A 12,991-nucleotide genomic window follows, 5' to 3' on the forward strand; every position below is an offset into this window, starting at 1 on the left:
ACACATAAAGTTCTCCCTCCAGAGCTCACATGGGAGGCGTGACTTTGGTTCCGTTGGCCAAGGTCTCCAGCATGTTGCCTAGCATTGTTCTCCAGCTCTTTTGAGGCGGAAGGAAGCTCCTGAGGTTCCGACGGAACCGCAAGGGCGGGAAGCAAAGAGGGAAGCGCGACGCCCAGGAGAGTGGAGGAGGGATCGACGCCTTGGACATGGAAACGATTTAAACGTGATTATTTTAAAATGTACAAAAACATGAGACTGGAAAAATTTAAACATTGGATATCTGATTATATTAAGGAATTATGTTTAATTTTTGCATGTGATAGTAGCATTATGATTACGTAAAGATCCTCATCTTTTGGATATATACTGACATATTTACAGATGAAAACTATAATGGGACATTTCAAAGATGACAGAGGGATTCACTCATAGACTCTCTGGGTTGTAGAACTAATTATTTGGGGAAAGGGAACTGCTCACTTGGGCAACTTGGATAACTGTAGATTCCTCCGAGAAAAGGAAGATAAATATTAAATGTTATTGGGACCCCTGGATTAAGTCAGTATTCCTTGAGGTCGGCTGTCAAAAGCAGACAGTAGGGGTTCTAAAGAGGAGCTCATCATAATGCAAAGGGAAGTCTGGGCAGTTCATTAGAGCTAAGTGCCTTAGGATGCTGAAGAAGACTGATTCCAGTGAAGTGGGTGTCAAGACACCTCACTCCTCGAGAGCCAACTGCCTTACCAAGATGTAGCTTTGGGGAACAATCTCTGATCATGTGAACGTTAACGAAAACAGTGGTGACGTTAGAGCCCGGGACCAAAGTTTGACATATGGAATAACCTCTTATCTTACTGTTTTATTTCCATTTCACTTCGTTTATGAAAATGTTTTGGCAGCCTATTCAGATTTGGGTTGAGTGACTAATGTAAATATACTTGTACTTGAGAGGGATAAAGAGGGTATATTTACTAATGTAAATATACTTGTGCTTGAAAGGGATAAGGAGGGTCTGTCTCTACACAGATCAGTGTACTCTCTTGGGTTCCTTCCAGTTCTAAAATGTAATTATTTTATTATGAAACAAAAGTAACTTGTTAGCTAATTTGAATATCTGACTCATACACTCTTGAACAAAAAAAAAAAAATCTTGATTTATTTTATAGTTCTGGCACAGAGCCTCAAACACTTTGGATGTTAAGATCATTAAGAAGCAGATGATAACAGAATGAGAGCTTGTTATTTAGTCCTTAACATGTTGTACTTACTTGTGATTTCATTTGTACCCCGGATTTCTCAATAGCAGTGCACATTTTCAGCCATATTTGTGGTATGACTTAAAAGTGAACAAGTTGCTAATTATTTGTAAACGTTATTTAAATTAAAAAAGAGGGGAAAAGAGCATCTCACTGTACTATTAACTTATTTATTAGGCTTATTTTAATAGTTTAGTGGGTAAGCTCCATAAAGGTAGAGAATTTTTTTTTTCTGTTTTGTTCATTAATACATAACAAGCACCCAGAACAGTATCTGGAACAAAAGGGGTGCTTAATAAACATTTGTTTAAAAAAAAAGTTACATTTAAGTAATAAAATGCTAAAAATGTGGAATGTTCTCTTTTTTTTATGTTAGTCATGTTCCCTCCCAAAGTAATGAGTTGTGTACTTTAGCATCTCCAATATTTAAACTTCCTCCTGTAAGAAGATGTGTCTCTCTGTCCTTTGCCCAAGACTTGCAGTAAATCCTTCATAGTGGAGCACGAATAGGAAGCGTTTGACTTACTTTGGCCAGTGCATATAAGCAAACATGATGTTCAGCAAGTCCCAGCAGATGCTTAAGAGCCATTATCTGTTTCTACCAACTCTCTTGCTCTTTTCTGTTGCCAAAAGAGAAAGGTATGTCTCAAATAGGAGCTGCTTTTTCAGCCTGGGTCCTGAAATGAGAAGGTCTGTAGATAAAGCCTGCAGCTGACTTGAGGTTGCCAGTTTGTAATGTGAGTGAGAATTAACTGTTGTTGCTAGCCAGTGAGATTTGGTGTTTGTTTGCCTTCTAATTACAACCTAGCAAAAGTCTATGTGAATTTTGGAGAAATGTTGGAAAATTAGCATCTAAAAATAAAAATATATAGTTTGTTTTTCTTTATAGAAGTATTAAAGCTGCATTTGCTTAATTCAGTTTTTGAAAAAATGTTGACCAAGACAGGACTAAGCCCCTCCTTTTATCGTCAAAGGAGGCAACTCTATATGCTGGTAAAGTTATTTGTCAATGTTCTTTGTTAAAAAAGAAAAAAAAAAGCTCCTTTAACTTTTAAGAATCAAATATCAATTTTTCATTCTATCCCTATCAAAATAAAGGTGAGGGGAAACCATATCAGCAACAAGAAAGCAAAACTTTATGGATATAAAGAAATAAAGAATTATATCAGCAGTAGACTTTCTTGTATTTTGGTTTTTTTTTTTTTTTTTTTTTGAGACGGAGTCTTGCTCTGTTGCCCAGGCTGGAATGCAGTGGCCCAATCTCAGCTCACTGCAAGCTCCGGCTCCCGGGTTCACACCATTCTTCTGCCTTAGCCTCCCAAGTAGCTGAGACTACAGGTGCCCACCACCATGCCTAGCTAATTTTTTGTATTTTTAGTAGAGACGGGGTTTCACCGTGTTAGCCAGGATGGTCTCAATCTCCTGACCTTGCAATCTGCCCGCCTTGGCCTCCCAAAGTGCTGGGATTACAGGCGTAAGCCACCACGCCTGGCCAGCAGTAGACTTTCATACAGCAGTCTTAGCCTCTGAATGAAGGAGACGAAAGTGAGAATATAGATTATATAAATAGCATAACTAACCATGTAGTCTCAATATGAAAATATCCAACTTTATATGCTTAAATCACAATTTGCAACTTCCTTTTATTGACCATGAAACATTGACATAACTGACTGTATACTATACTAGTCCACCAAGAAAGCCTGAGTATATTTAAAAAAACAGAGATATATGATCCACATTGTTACAACATTTGGGAAAGTTCTTACTAAATTAATATAATGCATCCTCTTGCCCATTACTTTTAATTGACTGGAATTTAAATGACTAATTTTATATTAAGACATCTATGGAATACATAGAATAAAATATATAAATTATACAATTTTTTAAAGATAAAGCAGAAGATTCAAAGAAACTGCACTTAATGGGATGACTTTGAGTTGTCTCCTTTCTCCCTAATCCTCAATTCATTTAGGGGAATTGGGCCCAAAATTTTATGAAAAATTGTGTGTATTTATTTTCATAGTTCAGTAAAATCTAGTCAGTGAATCCCTACTAAAATGGAGTTAGTATACTTAAAGAAATTTCTCTTGTAATAGCATTTAAGGGTTTGGGTCAGGTCTTCAGAGGAAGATTTTTAGAAAGGCATGTCTTGATTTTCCTCAGGACAAAAGAAACTGCCTATTCAGCTACACCCTGAGCTTCTCTGGAAAAAGGCTGAGTCTTTCTTTTCTATCCCCAGTGTTTGACTGAAGGCTTGTTCTACAGTAAGTGCCCTTTAAATGCTTACTGGACATATAATGTAAGCTTCCTCTTACCTGTTGGTAGGTAAGATGGATTTAAGGACATTGAACTTCCCCCCTTCTGTCATGGTTTAGCCCCAACTAACCCTCAGGGGAGTATTAGAGGAGCATGTCCACTCCTAGGAGAAATCAGTGCGTTCCCACATGCTCTATTTTGGTCTAGGTTCTATGGCCAGGGTTGCCCTTCCCACTGGTGTTTGGAGGATTCTGAGTGGAAGGTGAGTGAGAGGGTGCCTGTGGCTCTAACTTGCAGCAGGAATTCAAGAACAGATTTGACATCCTCTGTTCACTTTTGCCTACTTTGTTTCTTCCAGGTGTGAGGAAAGTTCAAGAGGGGAAACAAGAAAAGACTAGTGATATAATTTAAGAAAAGGATGACTGCAATGCATCCTGAAGCTGCCTATCTCCAAATATTCTCTCCTATAGGCAGGGCCAACAGGTATAAAGGGGAGCAGTCAATGGACTCTAAGGATAAGTAGAGGTAAAAACCTGAAGAAAAATAATGTCCTTTAGAAAAGTATGTGTGCAAATTGTCTACTAACTAGATTTGAAAGATGATTTGTAAGAAACAAATTTGAGAATTATTTTATTAAGAAATATATAGTGTCAATTACAAAGGAACATATACATTTTCAAAAGCATTCACAAAATAAATTAAAGTACATTCTCTCTATATATATTTATGGTAGCTGTAACAAAGGTACTTCTCAGGATCTACTTATTATATACCACTCTTGTCTGTTAGGTAATATTTAAAACTTAGCTTAGAATACTTTCACAATATTTTGCTTGAAAATTATTTCAAATTGCTTCACTATATTTACAGCTATTTGTGAAACCCCATTTGCTTTCACTTTCTTCTCTTGTAAATTTTTAGTTTAACACAAGAAGTGTCATTACATGTAGAAGGAATGTCTGCCTTTTAAATGTAAGTTTAGGTGCTATCATTTAGTTCAATATTTTTCCTTTTTCAAGGAAAAGAGTTCTCCTGCTACACTTTTGGATTTTCCTCTTGAGTAATGCTTATGCAATTATGGCTGAGAATTACTGCCAATTAAGCCAGTCATCAATGTTACGGAAGCTTCCCTCAACATTTGAAGAGTAGTACTTCCCCTGCATTATAAATTTATATTAAACAATAAAAACTTAGAAAAATAAGTTAAGAAACTCTTCTGTAATTAAAAGATAACTATTTGTGATCTTCTGTGTCACAGTTAGAGTTAATGTTTCATCTACTTAATAAAGATGATTTATTTGGTGCTGTGAAATATGACCATAATAAAGATGATTTACTGTTTTTTCAGTAAAGTTCGAATGAAGCGACGCCACAATCCTAGTAACTGTGACACTTGTTCCAGACATTTATTGGTTGTGACTTTCCTTTTTCTCCTCTTCTTCATTGCCTGAGTAGCATTTATCTGTAGAATATGAGAATCAATAGTCAAAATTACTTTTCACTATCTTTAGTAACTGTTGAGTGCAGGTTTCATTGCCTTCTCTATGCAAATCCATCTTTCAGTGTATTTCCAAAGCACCTGCTTACTATGTGCTAGTATGTGCCTTCTCCAGGGGAATGAATTCCTGTTTCTCTACCCACCTACTTTCACTTCAAGGCCAACCACCACCTCCTTCAAAAAGCCTCCGATAATTGCTCAGACCTTGGTTTTGGAAAGTCTTCCAGTGCTTAAGAGTATGTGTCATTTAACTTGGCTCTCACTTAACATGCTTTTCTTTATATTGCATCATAGGTATTCCCCATAGCACTGAGTCTTAATCATAGGAAACACTGAATATTTGTTGAGTGATTAAATAAATGAATAAATTGCTGATTTCAAGATCTCCCTGACAAGATCACAAGTTCCTCATGGGTAAGAGCTATCTTATACCTCCTTATAGACGTAATTCAGTAAACCTAATCTCTTTTTTGAACCCAAAATGCATGCTCCTGCTCCCCATCCTTCCCCCTCCCCTGCCCCACTGTCTAGATATGCCACAGACATCTGAAGGTTTATTTTAAAGAGGATTCCAGCATATAACTTTATCTGAATTACCTTTGAATAGTACACTGGGCCTCCTAGACACATGGTATGCAGATTAATAAAGTCACAGGGTTATCAAGCACAAATCTTACAAAAATCTATAAAATCATAACTATTATTAGTCTTAGACTCTCCATTTGGGCTTGAGAGGTGACTGAAATAAATTTCTCCAGACTCTCCCTTTCTCACATGCTGTCCAAGAACTTGATCTAGTTTTTTGTTTGTGCTCTTATTTGAATGAATTTTATTGTGGCCATCTGTAGATTTGCCAGTCACTCCTTCATAAGAAGGCATGAAGCCACATAGATTTGTCATATGGCTGTCTGGTATTGAGTTTCTAATTCAAGCTCAACCCAGATCAGCCCTATGGCTTCAATCCTCAATCTCTAAAAAGCGACAGTCTTGGCTGGGCATGGTGGCTCACGCCTGTAATACCAGCACTTTGGGACGCAAAAGTGGGCAGATCACAAGGTCAGGAATTCAAGACCAGCCTGGCCAATATGGTGAAACCCTGTCTCTACTAAAAATACTTAAATTAGCCAGGCGTGGTGGGGGGGCGCCTGTAGCTCCAGCTACTCGGGAGGCTGAGGCAGGAGAATCACTTGAACCCAGGAGGCGGAGGTTGCAGTGAGCTGAGATTGTGCCACTGCATTCCAGCCTGGGTGACAGAGCGAGACTCTGTCAAAAAAAAAAAAAAAAAAAAAAAAAAAAAGGCAGTCTTGTCCATCTACCTAGATTGCAGACATATAAAGTCCACTAGATTAATAAGGAGCAATCATACATATCTGCACTTGTCTCTCTCTGTTTCTTAAACTTGTCATCCTGAAGATAAATTCTCTACTTGCTGACTGAAATAAATATTGAGTGCCTGTTGTGTACCAGGCACTGTTCCAACTGCATTTACACGTATTGACTAATTTAATCCTCATAAACAATCTATGTAAGACTAACTGATATGATACTTACTTTACCCATGAAGCTATAGTACACAGCGGCTAAGTAATTTAACTAAGTCTTCACAGAAGTTATACGGCCAGGATTCAAAGTCAGGCAGGTTGTCTCCAGAGTTCCTACGCCTAACTTTCCACTACACTATGTCCATATTTAACGCTACACAGCATTCAAATGCAGATAACTACCTGCGCAAAAATATGTAAAGAGACCACAACAGCATCCATACAAGCAATTAAGCAATCATAGGATAGAGATTTTTTGTATAATATAACGTTTTAGTAAATAAGCACACAATAATTAAGTGATTAGAACAAGCGGTGTTGCTCAAACTTTGGACTGGACAAGAATCTCTTAAGTAGCCCTATAACCTGAGATTTTGATGTTGAAGGTCTAGGTTGAGTCCCCGGGAATTGGCATTTTTAACAGCCATACTCTTAGGCTCCAGCAAGCAAAACATTCTGATATAGGAGGCTCACTCAACATACCTTGAAACATTGCCGTAAGGTTTAGAACCATAATTCAGCCAAAACAGTATCAGAACCCTAGAAATAGGTGAGTTTGAGTCCGGGTATCAACGTGGGTCTAATTGACATCCTACTACTTTTACCCGGCTCGTTTGCTCTTCGAAAGATAAAACCTAAATAAAAATCAGAGAATGACTTATGCACCAAAGCCCCAGTTTAATTTGAGGTTAGTCCCAAGGTACAAAGCAAGCGTCTGAGGCTTCGGGCTTACCTGAGTTTCCGAATAGCCTGGGCACCAGAGAGCGAGGGTAGCCTTAGTTTTCCTGGCGAACATTTCCTTGGCGAGCGACGCGCAGCGGGGGGTGGGATTGAAGGTTAGGCTCTGGATTTCAGTAAGGCAGTGTGGCTGCTCATAGGCGGCAAAGTTTACAAGAAAAGGAGAAAACACCAGAAAGAAAAAAAGAAGAGAGAGAGAGTTGGTGAGAATTGACTGAAAGGCGAGCGGAGGAAGGTCGGGGAGGAGCGGGTACACAAGTCGAGAGTAAGAGCGAAGAGGTCACGGTTGAGTAGAGCAAGGAACCAACCGCGGGGATGCAGGGGCGTGGCGAGGGTGGCGGAGGGCACTGGTCACGAAAAGACTTTCACCCACGCTCGCTCCGCCCAAGTCTCCAGGGGGCGGAGGCTGCCAAAAGCCCGAGCCCAAGCGCGGAGCGCCGCCGGACCCCAGTAGGTGGTGCCCCGACAAAGTTCCCTCATCCCAGTTCCCAATTTGCCTTTCCTCCCGATAGGGACTTCCTCTCCCTAAATTGGAACAGAAGTGTTGTCCCAAGCTGGGAGCAGCCCCGAGCTGGCAACCCAGATGTCCCCTATCCCCGGCCGCGGCGTCCCGGAGCCCAGGCACTTCTCGGGGTTCTGCACATCGCAGGATACTCCCTCTCCAAAATGCCTGGCGTCTCCCTGGAGAAAGCCAGCAGCACTGACCTCTCTACTCACCCGATTGCTACAGGAGACGGTGTTGTTGAAGTCGGTACTTTTAGTCTGGAAGAAAGAAAAATACGACAAGGAGGGTAAAGACTTTTAAGTCCACAAGGAAAATCATCCCTCCACCCTTTGCTCCTAGGCTTTAAAGGTGCTCTGAAAACAGTTTCCACTCAAGTACCTGTTTCCTATGTCATTGACAAGGCAGTGAAATAGTCTTTAGATAGTGCTGGCTAGTGCTTGAAACCACACCAAAAAGTTCAGGTCTCAGAGGGAGACCTCCTGCTCCTTTCCCTCAAGCCACGACTGAACATAGCACTATGCTGGTGAATAATAATGCCATTCTTTGGATGTCCACATCTGTACTGTGGCCATTCATGAATGCAAACTCTATCTAGAAATTAGGTTAATCAGGAAAATGATTACTACTGTATGTTAAAAAATTCCAAGTACACCATATTCTGTAATAAGTAGCATCCTGAAACATCTAAAACACTGGAGAGAACTGGAGCACAGCATCAACCCTTAAAGTTTAGCTCATGAGAATTATCTCTCTTTTACTCTTCTTTCTTAAGCTCTTTTCCCCTGCTGTATTTTTACAGCATAGTCAGAGCAGCACTTTAGCAGAGGATAGACATCCTTGATGCATAATGCTCTGCCTATCAATACCTGCTCCTCATCAGCATCTGCACACTTAGAATGTGCCAATTTCTAGATAATCATTTTAGATGCCACTTGTAAGAATTCTTGACAAAATGTGGGACCATGATTTTTTCTAAATTATTTTTCTTTCCTACAAAGTTAAATTGTAGAGTGTGTGTATGCCTACTCTTCTGATGAAAATACATTCGTTTTAAAAAAGTTTCTTCACTTACCCCACTCATATATGTAATCAGGTCTTTAGAAATAGTACGGAGATAGTCTGCTTCAATCTTCTCAAAGTCACAGTTAGTGAAGTCGTAAGTTAGCACCAGCCCTACAAGTTGAAAGATGAAGAATTTCCTGAAAGAAACTGACAGAACACATAGTAAGGCAAAAGGGAATGTACGTGGAAACCCAATTTCACCCCAGTTTCACACTAAACTCTTCCCACCAAGGCTGAATTGCCTCTAGATCTGTAAGGCCTGCCTTAGGGGCCAGTGCTCAAGCACCAGGTTTTCCTCTCATTTCCAGTCCCCAGGAAGCCCTTATTCACCCATGCTGTTGTCTTAAGTTGGAGTCTCCCTGATGCTCCAGAGCATTCTGGCTGCAGATATATAACACCTAAACGCCTACGGGCTCTTTCCTCCTAGGCCAATGATTTTCTACCATGTCATTCTCTTCCTTTATAGAATTCTGAATTGATGATGTGAAAGGAAAAAAAAAAAAAGGAGTAGCTAAATCTATGGAATTTTAACATTAGTAAAGTCATCAGGAATTTCCCTCACCTTCCTCCTTTTTACTTTGCCCTAAACTCTTCATATGTGTTAATGTCCTTTAAGAAATGGATACCAGTGTCTTTCTCCCACAGGGCATTTCAGTGACCAATCTTTTCTATTATTTGGGAGAAACACCTTCTGAAACCAGCAGCCACTGTAAGGATTTGGAGTCCTTGCATACTGTCCCATGCATCCTGAACATCTTTGAGAATTTCGTGTGGCCGCCTTCAACTAATGCTTTCCCTTCTCCTTGGCTAGTAAGAAACTGTGCTTACTTATGGGATGCTTTGGAGGGTGGGTGCAGTCTCAGTCTTCAACAGCACTTCCATGTGAAAGCATTAAATGTGCAACCGTGACCAGAACCTTAGGGGCAGGAACGACAAGAGGTTGAAATAAATGGGGAAAGATCTGATGTGCCTTGTTCTCAAAAATCCTACTTTTCAAATTATCATATGAATTTCAGGAAAAGCGCCTACTCTTGGTGACTACGGGCACCTTAGGGGCTGAAGGGTCCTCTAGCACTTTCTAGTAGGTGTCAAGAACTTTTAAAACCACAAATTCCAGTGCCCAGCCACCTTCACAGTCCCACTCTTAAAGCCAGTGTTAAACTTGAGGAGACCGCTCTGCTGGATGCCTAGCGGTGAGCGCAAGGAGAGGATGCTGTCCTGAGCTCAGCTTTCCCAGAGGCAGCGCACGCTTTCGTGAGCTCTGCCTCCCAGAGGCTTAGCCCCGCGCAGCGTAGACTGGAAAACGTCTGTCACCTGGGGCCTGAGCGCGGGCACAGGTTTTAGAGACAGGAGAAGCAACGAGATGGCGGGCTCAGATTTGTGCTAGCAAACTATTGTTGATCCAGAAAAGAGTGCTTAAAAGGGCAGTCAGGGAGAGCGCCCTGGAGGATGTCTGTCTAGCAGTCTTCCGAGTTCCAGCAGCACCAATGGAGCGTTGAAGGGAGGGAAAGGCTGACACTGATCACGTTGCTGAGACGAACCCCCTGCTCCGCCCTAGCTTGGCTCATGCTGCCCTGGGCCCTCTCTACACCCAGGTCCCCTTTCTGTCTCCTTCCCTTCCGCTTCCCCGTTCATCCCCCACCCCCTCCCCCACCCCGCCCCCCGCCCTCGCGTGTCAGAGCCTGCATCGCTCTGGTACTAGGGAAGTTCCTAGGAGTCATCGCTCGGAGCAAGGAGGTTGGACGCCGTGTGTGAGTCCCAGCAAATGTCACAGGCCGTACGGTGCCCGGGAAAAAGAGCAGGAAATGTCGAGGGATTCCGGAAAAGCGTAAGGGACAAACTGAAGCCAGAGTTGAACTCTTTTTCATAGAAGGCACTGGAGAGGGTCAGAAAACCTCTGATTCACCGCTGACTTCAAAAGTGGCTCTTTTCTGGAATTCTTCATGTGTTGTACTCAAGTCACCACAGCGTTCATTGAAAAAGAAGTCTATTCTTCCCCCATCACCAACTCCTCAGGGTATTGTGGGATGATGTCAAAATCTGATTCATCTGTTGTGACATCAGAGATGATTCTGGTCGGCAGCTGGACATTGCATAGGCAGACAGGAGCTAAACCCAGATTTCTTCACTGGGCTGGATGTCTCCAAGAGACAAAGGAAAGGGCATGGTGGCTGCTTCTGTCACCCTCACCTCACATGCCTTCCCCTCTAGTGGCTTGCTAGGGCCAGAGAGTGTGAGTGCCCACTAGAACCTTCAGCTTCATTTCTTGATTGCTGATGGGGGCAAGAACAGCAGAAAGCAGCCTGCACTGAGGTTTGACTTGCATTCTTCTGGAGGTATAACCAGGCTGCCTCCCTTCTTTTGTTTTCTCCTTTAAAAACCCCTTGTGTCTATGATCTATGTAGAGTCTTTGTTGAGATGAGGTAGGCAGAGTGTCTACTCCTAAGGCATCCTAGGTGTCTCTTTATCTGTTAAAACATTGCTAAACACTTGTTCCTGTTGCCTGCAATTTCCTGATCTATAATTATGTGACCTCTTGGATCATCTGGATTATATTACTTTTCTGCTCAAAAAGTTATGGCAAAACAACCTACTTAAGGTTGTTTTGAGATTTACAATTATCCTTCCTGCATTGGCTCCAGGCTGTCTTTCCAGCCTTATTTCCTTGATTCTCCTAGGCTTCCAGCAAATGGTATCTGAAGGTAATATGCTCTAAACATGCTCTGGGCTTTCTTCTTCCCAATCTGAGATGTTAGATTTTCATGTCTTTCCATGTTCATCTTATTGGATGTCTCCAAAAGTGGTCTCCTACCCAGATGCAACCTCATTATCCTGTAAGCCATATCTATTTTTGACTTCTTTCTATGACTTCTATAGATTACTTAACATTTCAATAATGCTTTTCAACCTTATCTCTCTATTAGATTGTGAGTTCTTTAAAAGTAGGTAATGTTTTATAGCAGTTCATTTGTTCACTATCTACCTTTCCAGTAGCATTTGAAGTGATTTGCAATAAATACATTGGTGCCAAAAGGTAAAAAAACAGTCAAAGCGAGACAAGAGAATGGCACAAAGGAATAAGGTGCTTAGAATCAGGTGCAGGGAAGACTATAGAAAAACATTACTAAAAACTGGAGAATTACAACAATTGATCTCAAAAGTGAATTCTGAGCTTCCAAACAGCCACTACAAGGGGTAGACTATGACAAGCTCTCCCACATACAAATTCATCAAGAAAGGCAATTTTTCTTAAGCTAATGGTCATCATCATAACCACAATAGGGCTGTCTTCTGTACTACATGTAATAGACATTCAATGAATTCTCAATATGCTTAAGCATATTAACCTTCTATGAAAATCATTGTCAGGAAGCAAATTCTTTTCCATTGAAAGAACCTCTCTATAAAGACTTCTTTTTCTAGTTCTTTGCTGCTGTCTTCCTGGAATCTACTTCTGTCTCACCTGGGGCAACAATTCAGACCACGGCCCTCTGTGAAAATTCAGGGTGAGCTGAAAATCTTCCTGTTTTCCTTCTCTTTTCATTTGTCCAAATGCTGAAGGAGTGAACAGTATCTGCATACCTAGTTTGAGAAATCCTAGGTTAGGTGAAGAATGGTGTGTCTTCCATATGGAAATAGAAGTGAGATCATTTGTAACACTCTGCGATTACTCAGGAAGCGTAGGCAATACTCTCACCCATGTGATGGATCAGAAAATGATCCATGACATAGCTCTTTTTTCTCCTACCCTCACTCAAAAGATAAATCATTCATTAATTTTCTTAATACTTTTATTTCTTGTTTTAGTAATGCTTCCCACTCTTTCTTTTATTCCCTTAGTCTTTCCCTCTTTCTTTTTAAATTTATGTCTTTCCTCCTTTTCCTTGAACTGTCCTGAATATTTAAAGCAGCCTAGAACTCATGCAAAACTCAGTTTGGGTTTGAAAAATAGCTGGCAAAAGAAGACTGCTATTTTTTTTTTTACCTTATTCAATAATATAATTATGGGATTTAAAAAAATGGAAGGGATATCAGAGAGGTTATTGATGAGATAGGGGAGATCTCTCTCTTTGGAGTAAGAAAAGTCAATGACACCAACTTTAGCTTGATAATAATTTAGAAAGGGTAATAA

At 40.7% G+C, this 12,991-nt stretch overlaps 1 protein-coding gene and 1 long non-coding RNA gene across 2 annotated transcripts; one reads left to right on the forward strand and one right to left on the reverse strand.

Annotated features, from left to right (window-relative positions):
* The first annotated feature begins 87 nt into the window (after positions 1 to 87).
* Positions 88 to 4,671, forward strand: LOC105471119 (uncharacterized). The gene is made up of 5 exons (XR_011624800.1): positions 88 to 1,892; positions 3,423 to 3,523; positions 3,723 to 3,777; positions 3,874 to 4,040; positions 4,535 to 4,671. It is a non-coding gene; the product is annotated as an uncharacterized lncRNA (long non-coding RNA).
* TSL (thymic stromal lymphopoietin) lies at positions 4,034 to 9,823 on the reverse strand. Its single transcript, XM_011723484.2, has 5 exons — positions 9,688 to 9,823; positions 8,870 to 9,006; positions 8,010 to 8,054; positions 7,288 to 7,422; positions 4,034 to 4,977 (listed from the first exon to the last, which is right to left on the reverse strand). Exons 2-5 carry the CDS (start codon positions 8,876 to 8,878, stop codon positions 4,849 to 4,851), a joined length of 318 nt encoding a protein of 105 aa, XP_011721786.1. The 5' UTR covers positions 8,879 to 9,006; positions 9,688 to 9,823; the 3' UTR covers positions 4,034 to 4,848.
* Between the last annotated feature and the right edge of the window lie 3,168 nt (positions 9,824 to 12,991).

This window comes from Macaca nemestrina, chromosome 6 (genome assembly GCF_043159975.1).
Source record: "Macaca nemestrina isolate mMacNem1 chromosome 6, mMacNem.hap1, whole genome shotgun sequence".
Taxonomy (NCBI): domain Eukaryota; kingdom Metazoa; phylum Chordata; class Mammalia; order Primates; family Cercopithecidae; genus Macaca; species Macaca nemestrina.

What these genes read in the sequence shown, in the direction of transcription:
- TSL (XM_011723484.2), bottom strand. An exon ending in CCGTCTCCTGTAGCAATCGG is followed by an intron (nt 7,423 to 8,009) that starts GTGAGTAGAGAG and finishes GCCTATGAGCAG; the next exon opens with CCACACTGCCTTACTGAAAT. An exon ending in CAGGCTATTCGGAAACTCAG is followed by an intron (nt 4,978 to 7,287) that starts GTAAGCCCGAAG and finishes CATATTCTACAG; the next exon opens with ATAAATGCTACTCAGGCAAT.